Raw genomic sequence first — 18549 nt, forward strand, 5'->3', positions numbered from 1 at the left:
CTTTTGTATAAATTATCCAGTAAGAGTGTTATTATGATTTTAGTTATTCATGAGCAAATCAAATTGAGAACGTAGAAGATTTAGCTCTACTACTTTGGCGTTCCAGCGTGGACGCAAAATGACCTGAAACCGCTTCCAGATTTATCCGCGTGAGCGTGGACGTGGCTTTAATCAATCGCTTCCTGGTGTGCGTGGATGAGACCCTCTGCCCCCAAAAACCGACTCTAAATGCAATTTTCTTCCTACTGAATGACTGGTGTATTTGCATCGACCGTACGCACACATGTTCGCTTACATGTGGTTACATGTGTTGATGTTACCACATGTGGGGGGCATTCCCCGAGTTCACCCACTCTTGTTTTTTTGTTTCCACTGAAACCGCAAGGCTGCACACGAAACACGTACATGCTTTAGATACTTAATGTTGAAATATTACTGAGGTTAAACATATAGCCCGAGGGGTAGTGTGTGCTCCGCATCAATAGGCCTTGAATCCGCAAACAGCTTAACATATTTTTGACTTTCAATAAGGGAGGTATGAGTTCACGACTTGCTCAAGGGTGTTTTGACTGAACTTTGGACCTCTCTGAGTCGACATACTTACATTCCTTGTCCCCGTGTCTCCTCACAGATGGCACCCAGAGGAGCCGAGTCTCGACCCGCACCCCGCTACGACGAGGTGGACCGGCAGTACCCCACACACCCCAGGTGAGACCACTCTGTGTGTGTGTGTGTGTGTGTGTGTGTGTGTGTGTTTTGTTCCTCAATGCAGGAAATGAAGGGATAACTTCTTGCCACTCCCTCCCTTTGTGTCTCCATCACTCACTCACTCACTCTCTCTCTCACACACACACACACACACACACACACACACACACAGACTAATCCTCTTTGGAGCTTATAATTAAATCTGGAGTGTTTGCCTTGGGAGTGTCTACTCATCCCAGGAATAGGAGTGTTCGACTCTCCAGAGAGTGGGCCACTAGCTGGAGGATCACACACACACACACACACACACACACGGAGGATGGTTTCCTCTGATGAAGAAACCTCTAGTGTGGGTTTAACGGAACTGCACATGTTCCTTTCTATTTGTTTAAATGTCAAATTAGGCACATGTGCACCTCTCCACATTTCCCAGCAGCGCTACCGCACGCAGGCATCAGTCCAACCACATATTACCTGAGTGTGTACGCACACGCTGAGCAAACGCCATCTCTGTGGCCCCGGCAGCTAAGTGGAGCGTGGAGCGGCGTGGCGGCGAGGAAAAAGCGAGAGGAGGAGAATGAGGAAAAAGAAGGGGGACACCGGGATGGAGAAGGAGGAGAGAGTGAGGAAAAAGAGAACAGTCATTTCACGGGTTATTGCGCCTCCTGATATGACAGGCACCAGGGAGCGCAGACATCAGCACCGGCTCAGGGGAGGGACGAGACACACTGAGAATCTGGGAGAGGAGGAGGAGAGAGGAGAAGGAGAGGGACATGAGAGACAGAGAGGTTAGCCAGCTGTAACTGTGGAGACAAACCTAAATGGAGACAGACGCACCAAGGGAGACTCGCTTGACCTTTGACAGCTCAAACTAGACTTAGGTACAGTAACGCAGAAAAAACGTTTTGGTGACTATGTCCACTTCTTATATACAGTCTATGATTAACACTAACACCTTTCCAGTTCTGCAAATTACACACAACAGCAGATTTTTCTGACATATTAGACTATATTATATGTATATATAATTAGGCGTGAAGATAATAAGTGAGGTTCAAATAATGTTCATTACCTCAAGAAATGCTCTCATTGTTATTTAACTATTGTTCAGCTCCTCTTTGAAGTATTTTTAGGCCCGAGACCCCATAGGGTATCATCCCGTTTGAAATGCATACGGTACAGTTGACAGGCTTTCTGGGGGACAGTTGCCTCAGCAAGAAGAGCAAAACAAAAAAGGGAGAGGAAAAGTGCCAGATAGAGTTTGAACACTATTCAGACTCCCATGTTTGTGTTCTGATGTTTCTGTAAAGATAAATCACGACTCCTCAGTCCCCAAAACTCCTCTGCCTCCCCCTAGCATAAATACAGAGGCGAGAGGAGGTGGAGACGCAAATATATTCTGGGAAATTTTCTTTTCTTTTTTTTCTTTTTTTTTCTCATTGAGGGCGAAAAAAACAGGAGAAAAAAAGAGAGAGCAGACACAGCAGTGAATTGAATGCATTTTTCAAAGTGGAGCTGAACTTTGTGCAAAATCCCCCCGGGGGCCGCTATTATTGAAAGCCATTTCCTCTCAAAATGAGTGCGGCTCCACCATTGGCCTGGCTCTCATTAGCATACATTTGGCCTGCCTTTGTGTGGAGCCGGCTGGGGCTGCAGCTGGAGGGGTGGGAGTGAAGGAGGTGAGTGTGTGTGTGTGTGTGTGTGTGTGCGTGAATAGTACAGGAGATGTAGCAAAGCACCTCACAGATGGGAGCAAATGGAGAGAGAGAGAGAGAGGAGGAGAGGTATGAGTCAGACGGATGGGGATGAAATCGAGGCAGACATTTATATGTTTCACTTTCAGTGTTGTATAAGTGTCAATATGTCCATCCACATTATAGCTCTCCTAATGAAAGCACACGAGTGTGGTTTATTACATTTTGGGGTTTTAAAATCTTGGAGGTGTCGTCGGAGTTCGCACGTTAGCAGTCCAAATGTCTGGTTTATTATACCGAGATTTGTCTCGCTATTCCCGCTTCTCAAATCCAGAGTTGCGGATGCCAGAGTAGCAAGGACAGACAGTGGACCTCAGCCTGGGACTCAGCGCCGAGAGCTACCGCACGGCAGCCAGCGAGAGAGGCTGAAGTCTGGGAAAGCGGATTTGGATAGAGGGCTGGAAGTGGCACAGCGTGGAGAGGTTTGCCCCAGGGAGGGTGATAGTGCTACTTTGGCTCTCTCCGTTGGCCATTAACGCCGGGGTGCAGCTCAGCCCTGCGGAGAGGCTCTATGCTCGGGGACACACACACACAAAAAGCACGCACACACACGCGGCCATATGGAGAATATTAACGTCATTACCAATTCAAAGCAGCAGGGTCACGGGCGCGGCGACCCGGCCCCGGGTTATCCAATCGGAGCACCCCCTGACCCACTCCCCCAAGGTGATTGGATTAGGGGGCCGGGGTTGGCGCGGTAACGTTGCTGGCCGGGGCTGATAATTGGCTGATTAATGTGGAGCCGATGGCCAGTGAGTCAGAGGACCGTACTGGCCTCGCGAAGCTCCGGTCACATCTGGACAATGGAGACGACCCACTGAGAAGGACACGAGTGGTAAAGGTCTTTACTGGTCCATTTGGTTCTGTCGGTCCACCACTTTTGGACTCTTGAAGACCTCTAGCAAGTACATCTTTTTGCGTGTGTTTGCAGTCAGTCATTCTAAGTTAAAGAGGCTCTCAGGTTCGTCATCAAGCGCTCTCTAACCCTCCTTTAAAACACATAGGGCAACATCCTGACTGTCCCTCAGCATGTCGAGTGTCCTCCGCTGTGTGTGGAAAAGTGTCCCTTAAGGACTCTTCATCTGACCTTCCTGAAAAGTGCAAACACTTCCACGCCGTCTACTTGGTTTTCTCCACCACGTCTCGGCACATGAACCTCCTGACCTCGGGGCTGTGTCTGCTCAGGCCCCTAATGAGCCACGTCCACACCGGACACACCTCGTAGCGACGCAGAATAGAAACGAACAAATGACTCAGCGCCCCGCTGAGTGAAAGCAATGTGTTGATTAGAATAGGAGGAGTATTACAAATGAAAAACCCCTTCTTAAATGCTCATTGTCTTCCATTTCTGCTTCATTGTCTGACTTTATTGGCTCCCAGAATTTCCTACCTCGCACGGTTGGATGGTTGTATTCTCTCGCAGAGGCCTGTTATTATTTGAGCGCAGTAATATCGTTAGGGTTCGTAGTTTGGAGCTCCGGATGGCTTTTTCAAGGTCAGGGGAGAAATCATATTTTCGCTGCACTCGCCCCATCTTTATTAAAACCCAATCCTGCTTCTCACACTTTCATAAGTGATCAAGTGTTTCCCCACCCACTGCCGTCCAGCTGTCGAATGACTCACTTTAAACTCACCCAACTCAGTTAGAGTTATTGTCTCCGTAACTCATTTAATTTCTCGGGTCCTGGAGAGTCTTTTCTTCGCAATAGTTTTTTGCCCCATAACAGCTGCCGACGTCTTCTACTGTGCGTGATTGGTTTAAAAGGTGATGTGACCCCCTCTCTTTTATTGTTAAATAAGCAACCCAAGAGCGTCTGAAGCAATGTGCCGATTCTTTTTTGTTTGATTTCCCGAGAGGTGTCCTGACCCTTTTCTTATTTGCGGGCCCTTTTATGAAGGAACGGGGCCCCCGTCGGCGTGCGGTGTTTGTCCAGCTAACAGTGTTTGTGCTCAGACACAGGAACACGTAATGGAATCAGCGGTAGGAAATGAAAGGGCTTTAGCCGGCTCTGCCACACGCACAGCCGAGGAGGCACCAGTGGCTCTACCTGTTTACAATAACTTTCTGTTCCTCTGCGTTTGTTTCTCTGATTCCATCAATCCTTTTTTTTCGTCTGCAGTTTTGTGTCGCTTCTGTTTATATCTCTCTCGCGTCTCTTTGTATCTCGTCTCGCTCTCTCCGTCTTCCATCCCTCTCTCCCACAGTCTCCCAGGTGCGTGTATGGGGAAAGCGGAATCATCGCTTTATAAATAAAACAAAAGGTATACACTCGGAGGCCTCGGTCGCTCCCCGTGAGCTCAGCGAGAAATGCAAAGACTGTCATGTACAAGTCTGCATGACATCCAGTCCGCAAATACAGATGGACGGGGCTGCTCTGTGGAAGAGACGGGGAGTCAGCATGAATTTAAATGCTCTCTTCTTTGCACAGAATAGAACAGAATAGAATAGAAAAGGCATACAGTGAACTTGGTTTGAACTGCGCAGAATCTGAGAATGTGAAGTGGAGTTGTGGCGATCCTAAAAGTTTCTGCATTTCCCATCTGTTTCTGTCATTACTGCTTTTCCCCAGCACGTCTCTATTACATGATCACCCTCCCTCTTGGAGTACTGTCCAAGACGTAAATCTGACCTTTGACCCCCTTAGTAAGGGCTGCGTGTACTTTTAGTGGCCCTGGTACGTAATCTTTTTTATTTGCACTCTTGCAGTTATTGTCACCTTTGCAGACAACAATAAAAAGCATGATTCAAACATTATTGATTGATCGTGTGAGGCATGACATCACTAACATGAAGAATGAGTCATTGGATGTGAGCTTTACTCTTTTTTTGTTTGCACTCTTTCTAATTATTGTAATTCACTCTGGATAAGAGCAGTGGTTAAATGCATTGAATGTAGTCCAACTCATTAGAATTAAATAGAATATTGTAGAATAAATGGTTATTACTCTTTTGTAAACGTGTCTTAAACACATATCCGTCCTGTGCAGGTGAATCAATGTGGGGGGGACCACAGGGATATACTGTAGGTAGGCGCTGGAAATCAGGTGTGTGAATTTATCCTTTTTTATTTATCTATATTTCATTATTCTTTTTTATTATTATTATTGTTATTATCATTATTTAGTTTTTATTTTCTTCAATTTTTAATGTATTCTAATTATTTTAATTATTTTTAAGAAATATTTCTTATTTATTTATTTTTACTTATTATTATTATTTAGTTTTTATTTCCTTTCATTTTTAATTTATTATAATTATTGTGTTGTATTTATTTTTAAGAAATATTTCACATTTATTTATTTTATTTCATATTATTATTATTATTTTATCATAATTCTTTCTCTTAAATATCATGGTTATCGTCATTACCGGTATATCGCGACACGCATACATGTACATATTACTGGTTGTTGTAGTCATTTTTCTTACAGAAACAATAAAAAGCATGACTCAAAGATTATTGATAGTCGTTGTGAAGCATGACATCACTAGAATGATGAATGAGTCATTAGATGTGAGCTTTATGAGACTCTTAGTTTACATATCCCGGCTGTGTACCGTCTCTCCTCACCTTCTCATTTCGAAGCGGAAGCTCCCGCTCTGCAGCCGGACCCCGCCGCTACCATACCTGCCACTGGTGCACTGCACATTCCTCGTCATTGCCGGGTATATAGTAGCAGAGAGTGTAAACACGGGCCCATTTAGATGAGCCACGTGCGTCTAGGTGAGAGCCAATTTCCACTGCTGTTGTTGACACAGCCTGGTTTGATTAGCGGAGCGGCCTCGGCGGGCCGGGGCCGGAGTGGCTAATGGTTTCCTCTGCCGGGCCTGCTCTGTGTCTGTAGCACTCAGCTAGCCTAGCGCCATTAGCACCGTGACTTAGTGTGTGTGTGTGTGTGTGTGTGTGTGTGTGTGTGCAGGGTTAGGACAAGGATGAATTTGGAGAATCTGGAGAATGCATCATACACTAATGAATATGTCAACTTGCTAAACATCTTTTAAATAAACAATCTTTACAGTAATTGATGGAGAGACCAGCGGTTTCACCACATTTTATTTTTTTCTGCAACGCCGCTGGTATCAAATTATGACACATTAAACCCCAGAAAAAGTGTGTGTGTGGACATCATGCATATGAATGTGTGTGTGTGTGTGCGTGGGAGTGTTTTGGCAGTGAAGTGCAGCAGCTGTTTTTTCCTGCAGAGCAATTAATGCATTTTGCATGCAACGCGTGTCTGCTCCTCGTCAGTCGGCTAACAGGTGAGGACATAGCTGGCAGATGTGCTTACATATGCATCTGTATTGCATCTGAATGCTCCCGCATTAATGACTTCAATGTGCAGATGTAATTTATGTGAATGCAGTTTAATGTTTAAGCATTTGGACTTGTTATTTATGCATGTGTGTGTGAACAAAAGAAGACAAACACATACATGCATCCTTAAACTTTAAACAGAAGGCAGGTAAGCAGAAGTAGGTAAAGAATAACAAGTACAATAGGAGCAGCGAGGCAGCCGTCACGCACTGCCCACGCGTCCTGTGTGCCTATGTAACTAAAATATCATAATATTTTAAGATTTGAACATGATACTGTTCAGAATTGCAATACTTTTGGACACTTTTGTCAGGTCTGGTACGTTAGCTGTTGAATTCTAACTCCTGTGCTCTGAAATCAGGCCCTGCTTTTTCTTTAAATGACACAAATTTTACATCCAATATTGGGACATTCAAGCACAATAATTCATTGCCCTTTCTGAATGTAAAATCTGTGAAGACACAAAGGTGTTTGTGTGCAAGCCTGACAGTTGTTTTCCAGCTGTTAAGCACCGAGGGTATTTGGGGGACCAGGATAGTGATTATGGGGGTCTAATAAGGAGTTGGGAGTATGGAGGGGGGGGTTACTACGGTAATTTCCTCTTTCCGTTTCCTAGGGGCAGGTGCAGAGTAACCCCCACACCCCCATTCCCCACGCTATACCACACACACACATTCTTCACTGTCATAAAGCGGATGCTAAAACGGCAACACACACACTCTCCCCAGGTCCCAGATGGACATTTTCCCTCTCACTGTTGTAATCATATACACCGCCAACACACATCCACATGCATATAAATATAATATTCAGTCACTCTCAGAGGGTGGCGGGAGAGTGTGCTATACGGCGCTGATGTTCCTGAAGTGTGAGTCAGATGTATTACACGGCGTGTCATTACAGCTTTCCACTCTAGCTGGTCCCTGCGGTTCACATCATCACACCCTGAACTGCTGCTCTATATAGACCTCAGAGTGTCTACAGTACATGTGTCTGTCTGCTCGTCCGTCTGCCTCTCCCTTTTCTTTACACCGTCTCCGTTTTCCGGCATCATGAATGAATCACATTTAAAGAGCAAGCGGAAAATTCAATAACATACATTGCTCAAATAACATATGAAGAAATCATGTGATAAATAAGAATGGAAATGCGTTTGTCACTCCCATTGCTACATCGCAGCAAACATTTCTTTCTTCCTAACATCGCTCGTGGAAACACCTCATTTGCATTCGATTTTAGATGTTTTATTTTTATTTTGACGTTTCAAAAGTGCGCGTAAAACTCGCCTGACAGCTGAATGAAAACACACACGTCTCTCGTTGTCATGAGCTCTTTTCAAGCTAGATTAGCGGAGCCGGCGGAGCTCCTTTAATTGTCATTACCGACGCCAGCCAATGTTTTATTTCGGCAGGAATCTGCCATGTTTGGCATGTTTTTTTTTTGTTAAATCAAAAGCTCTGGAGGAAATTACCACCCTGTCCTCGGGCAACTGTAACTCACTTGTTTTTTAGACCAATCATCTTTCTTTTCTTCGGCCTTTTTTCTTTTTTACTTTTATTTAGTTACTGTTTCGGCATGTTCCCTCTTGTGTTTGTATTTCTTTCTCCTTCTCGTGCTTCCTCTCTTTCACATGATGCTCAGATGAAGTTACGCAAGTTAACAAGTAAACAACAGATCTCATTCTGACACTTGGAATATACAAACCCAGCCATGCACTCCTTCCTCTGGCTCGCTCTCCTTCTCACTGAGGCACACACACACACACATAAACTGGAAATGTTTTGTTTGGATCCGCTACATTAAATCCTAATTTATGTAAAAATTCAAATATTGTGGACGTGGTCGGAGGACATTTCAGGTTAGCAGAGACACACAGACTAAACACTTCCCTCCATCTCCCAGCCAGGCTGAAGCCAGCTGTGTGACCCGGAGATGAGGAGCTCTCCGTGGGTCACTGAGGCCCGCGGAGCCCCTAATCCCCCAGCTGCTTGGCCGCACACACACACAGATACACAAATGCTGTTATCCACAATATGTTGAATAACGACTTCCCTTTATGTTTGCTTTTATACAATGTTTGATGAAATTAGGTTAAATCAGTGTCTAACATTAAGATATACATTCAAACTGTGAGACACTCACCTCCCTCAAGTAACGTAAGTACTCCCATATGAGTACTAGTCCTGCGCCACTAGGCCGTGTCATGCCAGGGTCAAAGGTCATCTGCATGCCATGGCACTACAGGAATTTGAGCATATTTTGTTACGCTAAATGCAGTACTTGTGAGGGTTTCTGGACAATATTTGTCATTGATTTGTGTTAATTGATTTGTAATAATAAATATATACATACATTTGCATAAATCAATCATATTTGTCCACTCCCCTGTTGATAAGAGTGTTAAATACTTGACAAATCTCCCTTTAAGGTACATTTTGAACGGATACAAAATGTGAGCGTAATCGCGATTCAATATTTTAATCAATTAACAGCCCTAATTTTAATATTTTTTAATTTTATGACACAATTTCTATACTTTTATCATTTATTATAGTTTATTGACCTACATTACCTTTTAGTTTAGGTTGTACAGATATTAGGGACATGAAGAATTTTAAGATACTCCAAGAAATGACATCACAGTAAGCAAAAATACCAATGTAGGCACTTCTGTGGCAGAGTTCAAAGGGTTAATGAATTGAAACAGATGAGTCGGTGATTGTAAAGCAAAGTTACGGTAATGGACGTTTTTTTTCTCCCCTGCCATTTGTATTGATTTGTGCACAGGATACCGTGTTGTCAAACGATTATTCCACATGTGAATTTATTGCTGCTCCATATTCCGACTCATGAGAAGCTAAAAATAGATGAGAGAGGAGGAAAAGGGGAGGTGCAAGAAACATTTAAATAACAGACTGCACGAGGAGGATATTAAGGCGAGAGGTCACCGAGGTGAGGGAGAAGGAGAGGAAGATGAATATTCAAGTGGAAACGATGTGGAAATTGAAGATCGCAGAGAGGAGAGGGGGAATCAGGAGAGTGATGAGGGAAGAATGGGGAAGCCGGCGGAGGTTACTGTGTGTTTGGGTGGCCCTGAGACGGGCTGAGGACCCAGGTGTTCCCCCTCCTCTACCCCTCTTTCTTTCCTCTCTTTACCTCCCCTGGTGGCCTTCACCATTTAATCTGGATTAATGAGCAGGTTGACCTTCGTCTCTCTTTCTCTCTCTGGCGTTTTCCCACTCCTCGCCCAGGAATATATCCTTTTTACCCAGACTCTCTCTCTCACATCTGCTTCTGTCTCCTCACATCATCATTTCACATTAAATCTCTCTCTTTCTAAGTCTTTTTTTATGCTTCCTTACCTTATCTCAAGCCTCGCATGTGTGTGTGCGTCCGTCTACGTCGTGTGTGTGCGGCTCCGTCTTTCCTGCCCCTGCTGACTGACAAGGCAGCGCTGTTCATTCTTGGGACCACCTGTGTATCCCGTCCCACTCCCGCTCTGTTTGGGTGGTCAGGGCCTCCCAACACACTGATATCTGGGACACACACACATATAGAACCCCACGTCACCACCGTCCGTGAATATCCTCAAGGGAAGTCCTCGTACACACACACACACACTAGCTGTGTGCGAGCTAATCTGCGGTGAGTGAGTCATTCTAATTGGCCAGTCAACAGGTGCTGAGCTCGACTCCAGGGAGCGGACAGAGGAGACGCAGGCGTATGATTGCAGAACAAGGGAGAGGCTAAGCTCAAGGCTTCTGTATAATAACTACAGTGGGAGCCATTGTTGAAGGGCGGGAAGTAAACGTCTAAATCTGTTTGTTGCTGATTGATAATAATTTGAACCGTTGCCAGTTAATGTTCAGACCAACAATTGCATCGAAAAAAATGTGTGTTTAATTGATTTAGTGGCGAGGAACTAACTTTGTTGCATCTGATAAGCCTTCAAACTGGACCTCCTGTTTCGTACCAGTATTTCATCTTCCCACCGGTGACCTGGAGAAACAAGCCTTCACTAACAAAGACCCCTGACGTGTGTGCTTTTGGTGTGAATGTGCCGTTTACTACTATGTATGGCCAGAACAAGGTATGTTAAAGTTTGTAACGACACTTAATGTAATGCCATGTCTGATGTTGACGGGGCTCATTGTAGATCACCACTTTTATAAATAGGAGAGTTTCCCTTACAGCTAGGCCGATGAGGAACCTGACTTTTAGATTCGCTTACTCGCCCTAGCTGTAGACATGTGTGTCACTCAGCGCTGGAAACAGCACATAAGATGGAAAACATTTGAATGGGCCCGTGAAAGGTGAGCAGCCCCTCGCCTTTTCCTCCTCTCCTCTCTTTACTTTCTCTCCACTTCCCTCTCTTTTCCTTCCGTCTCCCCGAGGCCGGCGTGTCGCCTTACCCAGGGGTTTAGCCCCTAATCACCCAGAGCTAGTGGGAGGGAACCGGAGACTTCCAGCTGGCTGCCTCGTTACTGCAGACCCCTGGGACACACACATTCCTACACACTCCAGCTAAACACACACACAACCTCATATATGCTTACCAAGGCATTTGGTGTTATCTCTTGGCATCTCTCCATCCACGTCCCACCCCCCCCACCCCTCCACAACTCGATCCTGCCAAGGCCACAGCCTCGCCACGTAAACTGAATAACAGGAGGAGGTTTACTGCGAGGGAGGGCCAAATCTCTGGCACGTCCTCGACTGCAAACCAGTTTAAACCAGTATTAAATATTCCTCTATACAGTCTTCTAATTTTTAACAATCATATTTCTCTTTCAGGAGGGATCCATATGATTACCCAACCCACTCCAGAGCCACGCCAAGAGAAGCAGCCCCCTACCCGGGCTACTACAACGACCCTCCAGCTTCCAGCAACCCCAGCCGCGTGCAACAATCCCATCAGGCGCCCAGCAACCCGCGCCACAACCCTTCCTCTCAGCACCATGCATCAGCGAGGCAGGACATGCCCCCTTCGCCCACCGCAGGCCGCAGAGGGCGCAACTACTACGAAGCCGCCGGAGGGCGAGTGGACGCCTACCGGAACGCCAGCCCCGGCCGCTACACCAGCCCCGAGAGGCACCCCGACGCCAGGGAGCGCTACACCAGCCCCGAGCGCTACGGCGACGTAAGACAGCCTGACCCCAGGCGGAAAAACCCCATGATAGGCGCCGTGTAAGAAGGTACTCTAAGAGCTAAGTCGAGGCATTCAAACAATATAAATAACTCCGAAATTCATGTGTTTCCAGATTTGTGAAACATAATACGGGGCTGTCTGAGCTGCCAGTGTGGATAAGTGAGATTTTGCCATATTAACTTATCTGATCAAGAACCCTGAAAGCAATAAGTGACAAGCTGGGAGGCTAAAATACGGCTTATTTTCGGAACCATCTGGTCATAACTCTCTCCAACTCACGCCAAGACCGATTTAACAAGGACTGTGTGTGCGTGTGTGTGTACATGTCTATACATGTTTGCAACCGCTTTGTGTATATTTGCTGGTGTTTATATCAACAGGATGTTATTTTTTGACATTGATTTTTATGATTAAATTAAGGGTAATTAAATTAATGACACAGATATATTAGTATATGTTGTATAGAATCAACTCTTTTCCAGCTTTTTTTGCACAAGCCGATCAATCTGGAGGAAATAGAGAGGGATCACCTTGACCGGGCCGCGCCAGGAGACACAGGAAGCTGCAGTCGACAAACAGGAAAAAGGAAGTAACTCCACTTCAAAAGCATCCTCTCGTCCTTGATGTTTAGTCTCTTGGACTTCCTCTACATCCTGCTATCACTCTTTGATTTGATTTAGTTGGATGTGGAGGTAGCTCATACATTGTTAAACGTATAAATTTGTGATATTTTTGTGGTGTTTCTAATAAAATGTATAAATCTTGATCAACACACAGATTATAAAAAAAGCTGTGTGACACGGTGTAGCTAATAAAGAGCTCAATGAAACATTTTAACATATCACTGCTTAAAGCCGCTGCACTGAAAATGTGTTATTGGTGGTTTGATTCAAAGATGCTGTCAAATAAATGCATTTTTTTTTTAATATATATATATATAAATATTTTGCATTAAATATTTTGAAACTCTCTCTCTTGAGCGGAAATCATTTCATCCCATTTCTGTTTCATTTAACCAATTACCCAGACTATGCATATTTAAAATATCCCGTCAAACTGCGACAACACTGTGAGTCATCGCTTTAAAAAATTAATTAAAATATTCAGCTTAATTTCTTCCGAGCACAATCTCCAGATAAATTTGCCCTGCGAGATGACTGATAAGAGTAGCCGGCGTTCTGATAATGACTAAATCATATTCAACAATTAGCGGCAGGGAAAGCTCCACTAGAAAATGATTACTGCCCAATTTGCTCTCCGAAATAAAGATGGCACTGATTGGTGAAATTAGACGTTAAAAGGGGAATAATTAGAGTGTGGAGGAGGCTTTTTCTATCGGTTAGTGTTTAATTAGTGTCAAGGCCAATGAGGACCGGGCCTCTGCTGATCCGTCTCGTCTCTGCACCGCTCTGACCCTCTCCTGTCTGGGCTGGAACACACTTTTCAAACCAGCCAGCACCGGCAGATACAGGATTGATTTTCTAAACGTACTTCAGATGAGGCACAAGCTATTAACAATAATAAACATCATGCTTATTATAACACATTTCTATTCATAAAGGAGTTTTCAAAACAGCATCACAAACCAAAAATGGATACAAGCTGCATAAACAATAATAGGAACAAAGCACAGCAGCCGTCTGCTGACCATCCTGTGATGACAAAACAGTTTGTTTTTCACACTTGTAAAGAGGGTTTTTCATTACCAGTCACATGTACCGTGGCTTTACCGTTACCAAAGGCGTCACCGTGCCGTGATAACGCCACGATAATGGCATTATGTGACGGTAATGCAAGTGTGGAACAGTTTAAAATGCTCCCTTTGGTGGGCCGTTCAAAGACATTCCAGTATCTAAAGTTTGAGTGTTTGACGCTGATAAAAACGTTGCATTTATGGGCTGTTTTGTTAGACAATCAAATCCAGAAGTCGAACAATGAGAAGGCCCTCGAACGCACCATCAGGAGTTTTTTTTTAAACTAGTCCCTCCTCACAATGTCATACATTTGACCAAAAAATATATCTTCACTAAAGGTCCACTTACTTGCATTTCCGGTCATGTAATGACAACTAAAATCATACCGCTGAATACTCAAAGTGGACCTTGAGTTAAGGTTTTTGGTCAACAACTGCTTCCAAGGTCAAGAAAGAACTTTTACGCTCTACAATAAGTTTGACTAAAATATAGAATCCTTAAAGAGGACATATTGTGCTTATTTTCAGGTGTCAACTTGTATTTTAGGTTTCTACTAGAACATGTTTACATGCTTTAATGTTAAAAAAATGCTTTATTTTTCTCATACCAGCTGTGCTGCAGCACCTCTTTTCACCCTCTGTCTGAAACGCTCCATTTTAGCGCCTGTCTCTTTAAGGCCCCCTCCCGAAAAAGCCCAGTCTGCTCTGATTGATCAGCTGGCCCACTCTGTGATTGGATAACCGAACCAAACTCTTCGGACTCCGCTCTAGCTAACTTTGTTTGAGAGCGTGCCAAACTAGCCGCTAGGCAGGTATTATGCAAATGTGTTACTTGGTGACATCAGCATGTTACGGAGGAAAAAGGCGGGACTTCAAGCGAGGCGTTTCAGGCAGTTCAGGAGCAGTGCTTCTCCCTTTGGCATGGACTTTGGGCTTTGTAACTTTACAGACCTTTTACATGCACAAACAACTTTATAACACACTAAAGGAAAGAGAAAAAGCACACAGACGTCCTCTTTAAATTCCACCAATAACTAGTATGGAAGTATTTCCTGTAGATCGGCGGGCACCACGTCTTCTCTCGTTCTCGCTGAGGGGCAAAACAACTTACAGCACTTAAGCCGGCCATTCACTGTACTTTAAAGAATAACTACGCAGTAAACAGCCTCCCTCCGAGTGCTTGTGGTCAGTTTGCTGCCAAAGACGATAAACAACAGCAGCAGGGGCATCCCAGTATTAATTGCATTTAGCGTCCATTAAACAAAAGCTTTGAGATCACTGTCAGGAGCGCTCGGCTGCAACACACGTCTTATGTCATCTGTGAGTGTGTTGGGAGTGTCTCCCCGTTTGGTTCATGGTCATTTAGAAGAGATTCTAGTTCAATCACATGACACATATGCAGACTGGACGCGGTCACGGCTGGTGATACACTGACAGACACATTTTCATGCCTCACATCAGCAAGTTTTCCTCTCCCTCTGCATGATGTGAAGGACCTCCCTCCTTAAAAAGCTATTTGTCTATTCTCTACCCCCGTCCACCTCTCCTTCAACTTCCTTCTTTTTTGGAAATTCACTTCTTTTGCATGAATTAATTTGACACCTCATAAGCCCACATTCTTGTCGCAGTTTCCTGGAAAAGTTAAAAAAATGCAGAAGCACAGGCTGTTCCCTGGTCGATTGTCGTGAACCTGCGGGGTTGTGGGAGAATTCCCCGGTTATGTTCTCTTAGCATTACCTATTCTGCCGGCGCCCCTGTCGAACACCTTAGCTTGTTAGCATGTGTCAATCAAAAGCTGTGCTCTGGGGAGGGCAAAGAGTGGAGAGAGCTGGAGCAGTTATCTCTCTCCCACACAGCTCCCAAAAAAAGCGATAGCGGGGGGGAGTATACAGTAGATAGAGAGTGTGTGTGGGGGGGCTGCACCCTCGCATAGCAGAATGAAGGTACGGGTGAGCGCCCACAGTGACCTCGGAGTGCTCTCGCACCCCCCTTCTCCTTTTCATCCTCTTCATTAAAGGCACATTCCACCGCATTAGCCTGCTGTCCTTCTGTCCTTCACCCGCTGCCATTCATTTCAATTCAGCCCTCGTTAAGGCATCACGGTCTCGGAATCGAGAGTAGTCGGAATCGGGCCGAGCGGAGCTTCTCATTTAATTATACAGTTCATTAGAAAGCCGCCCCCCCCCCCCTTCCTGCTAGGTCTGAGGCAGGCCATGGGAATAGCTGGTGGCTAATGTGCAGTTTAAACGGCCTGAATATGGAGATTGGTGGAGTTATGGATTACCGTTACCCGTTAGCCCGCCCTTCACCCACCTCATCCGCTTTTATGTCTGCCGTGTAGCCTTTTGATACAGTATCACTCAAAGTTGGAGTGTGCTCTTTCAGCCAGCATGTTTGTTTGATATTGTTCATGAGCTGTGAAATTGAATTTCCACACTCGGGCTGAAATAATTTCATATCCTGTGCAATATTCTTGCTCGGTTTCACCTTGTGCTGTGTTTAAGACATCCATTTCTTACTTAATGTCTTCTTCTTTGTGCCGAGTCGATGCAGCAGCAGCAGCAGCAGCAAGCGGCGCTGTTAATTTAGACTGTATTTACCCTAAAAGCAATGATGGCTCGCTGGCTTTTTCTCCCGTTTGCCCACACACCACGGCCAAGCCACTAACCACCATCTTTTACACCAAGTGTCTCCATGGCAACGTGGCCGCCGCTCCTGGCACAGCAGCCCCCTTTTTCAGAGCTGATGACATCGTCGTGGTAACAATGAAAGGTTCATGTATCCCATTATGGGGGAAAAAGCCGGATTTTTCTTCTTTTTGGGGCACTGAGCCGCCTTCGTGTTCTGTAAAAATCAAATAAAGTCTCTTTGTTCTTTTGCTACAGCGCTGGTACAAAGAAATATATGGGCAGCTGGAATGCCATCTGCGTTACATTCGGCTCAGTGTGGTGAGCTCTTGTGGGTTCAAAAACATCTTTTTTAAACCAGTGGTTGCAACATGAGCATGAGACCAGTTTGTCTGCTTCTTCCCCGCGTGGGCTCCCACCTGAATCGAGAGGGCTGCATTGTTTGTTTACTTCCTGCGCTGAGGAGGATCAGACCGGTCAGATTCCCGGACCCACTTACACCCCCGACGGCATCCTCCAAAACCCTCTCTTTACACATCTCCCCGGACCCCGCCGCTCCAACAATGAAAAACACCAAAAAAGCGCTGTGCACTCCGGTGCTAACCCGAGGCTAGCAGCGGCGTGGTTCACTGGGTTGCGATGTGGCCAGCAACAGCTGAAGTCCGTGACCCCTGGACCCCATCCATCAGGCTTTCAGCACCAGCCCTGGCCTCTGACACACACAAACCTTCAGCCAAGGAATGGAAGCACGCAACGGGGAAATGCATCAATGTCAGGGAGACACTGGAACCATATAAAATTATATGTAGACACTTTGTCCAACACTTGACATGCATACAGCACAAATCGGCATGCGAGTTAACATTGTGCATGTGAGTATTTAGCTCTAAATGTACTGCCAGGCTGTGGTTTTGTGTCCAGACTGAGCTGTCTGTCATGCACACACACTCATATCCTTAAGTTCTTCTTCTACTGTCTCTCACATACACACACCTGCTCTCTGCTCACACACTTTACAGACACACAGCAGCACATCCGCAGCGCTGTTGCCCCCCTAACACACACACGCTTACCAGTGTGTGTGTGGCAGCGGCTCAGCTGACCGCCTGGCAGTCACTGTGAAATTGGCGCCCTTCTCATACAGATGCCAGGTGTTTTGCTTGGCAGTGACGGGTGCTGGGGGTGAGCTTGTGTCAGGGGTGTTGGGTTGCTGTGAACGGCAGGGAAAGGATGGGGGTAATATGTCGTGTGTCCCCGTTAGCTCGGCCAACATCGAGCCCTGCCAGGTTCCGAGAGGAATTAGAGACTGCTTAGTTTCCGTTTGAGCTTGAAAAACGGCGCGTGATATATTGTCTTCTCATAACTCGTAAAAAAACATAACCTGGTGTGCAGTGAGACTTGGGCTACTACAACATTTTGACAGTGTTGCGGTGGTTTTAAAAATTGCACTAATGGGTCAAAAGGTCAAAGGTCAAGACACTGTTTGGTCAACGAGCATGTTAAGACAAACATTAGCAAGGAAGGTGACGTTTTGTTTGGCCAGGTGACACTCAGAATTTAATCTTAAAGGAACAGTTTGACATTTTTAAAAAACACTTGCACTTTGTTGCAGAGAGTTAGATGAGAAGATTGATACCACTCGCATATCTGTACAATAAATATAAAGCTACTTGCAATTAGCCGGTTAGCTTAGCTTAGCAGAAAGACTGGAAACAGTAGGAAACAGCTAGCCTGGCTCTGTCTAAAGGTAACTAAATCTGCCTACTAGCACCTGTAAAGCTCCAGTATTATAAATTATAAAAATAACCAGTTGTGATTTTTAGGGAGTTATGTTGTGGACTATTTCTTGGCCGGAAGCAGTCACCTCCTGGAGCTAAGCTAATCGACTTTAGCTTCATATTTACCATACAGATATGAGAGTGTCATAGATCTTCTCATCGAACTCTCTTCAAGAAAGCAAATAAGCGTATTTCCCAAAAATGTTGAACTATTCCTTTAACATTTGAGACTCCAGTGATTTAATATTAAGCTTCTATAAAGTTGGGGGATTTGTGAGAGATCCAAAAGAGAATTGTGAAAATTGTGCAGCAGAGGCGTAGTCCCGATTATAATCCCATAATGCAACTTGGTAGCAACGTCTTTTAGTAACTGGTTCGTAACAAAAATAGACTTTGACAAGTAAAATCAGCGGAGTGGCCCTTTAATGTCCTACATGTTTACAAAACTTCAGTCCTCGTCTGCTCGTGTATTCCAGTGCAAATCACACTTTCTTGCACTTTTGTTCCAAGTGGAGTTTTAATTC

The 18549-nt window shown here is 45.0% G+C and overlaps 1 protein-coding gene across 1 annotated transcript in view; it reads left to right on the forward strand.

Moving 5' to 3' along the window:
• pard3ba (par-3 family cell polarity regulator beta a) overlaps nucleotides 1-12896 on the forward strand; it is a 138333-nt gene extending 125437 nt beyond the window's left edge. Inside the window, exons 23-24 of the mRNA XM_074627349.1 lie at nucleotides 632-708; nucleotides 11573-12896. Of these exons, the coding sequence (XP_074483450.1) occupies nucleotides 632-708; nucleotides 11573-11969 (474 nt within the window). The 3' untranslated portion in view covers nucleotides 11970-12896. The remainder of the gene's footprint in view (nucleotides 1-631; nucleotides 709-11572) is intronic.
• Nucleotides 12897-18549: the final 5653 nt, after the last annotated feature.

Source organism: Sebastes fasciatus, chromosome 24, assembly GCF_043250625.1.
Source record: "Sebastes fasciatus isolate fSebFas1 chromosome 24, fSebFas1.pri, whole genome shotgun sequence".
NCBI classification, from domain to species: Eukaryota; Metazoa; Chordata; class Actinopteri; order Perciformes; family Sebastidae; genus Sebastes; species Sebastes fasciatus.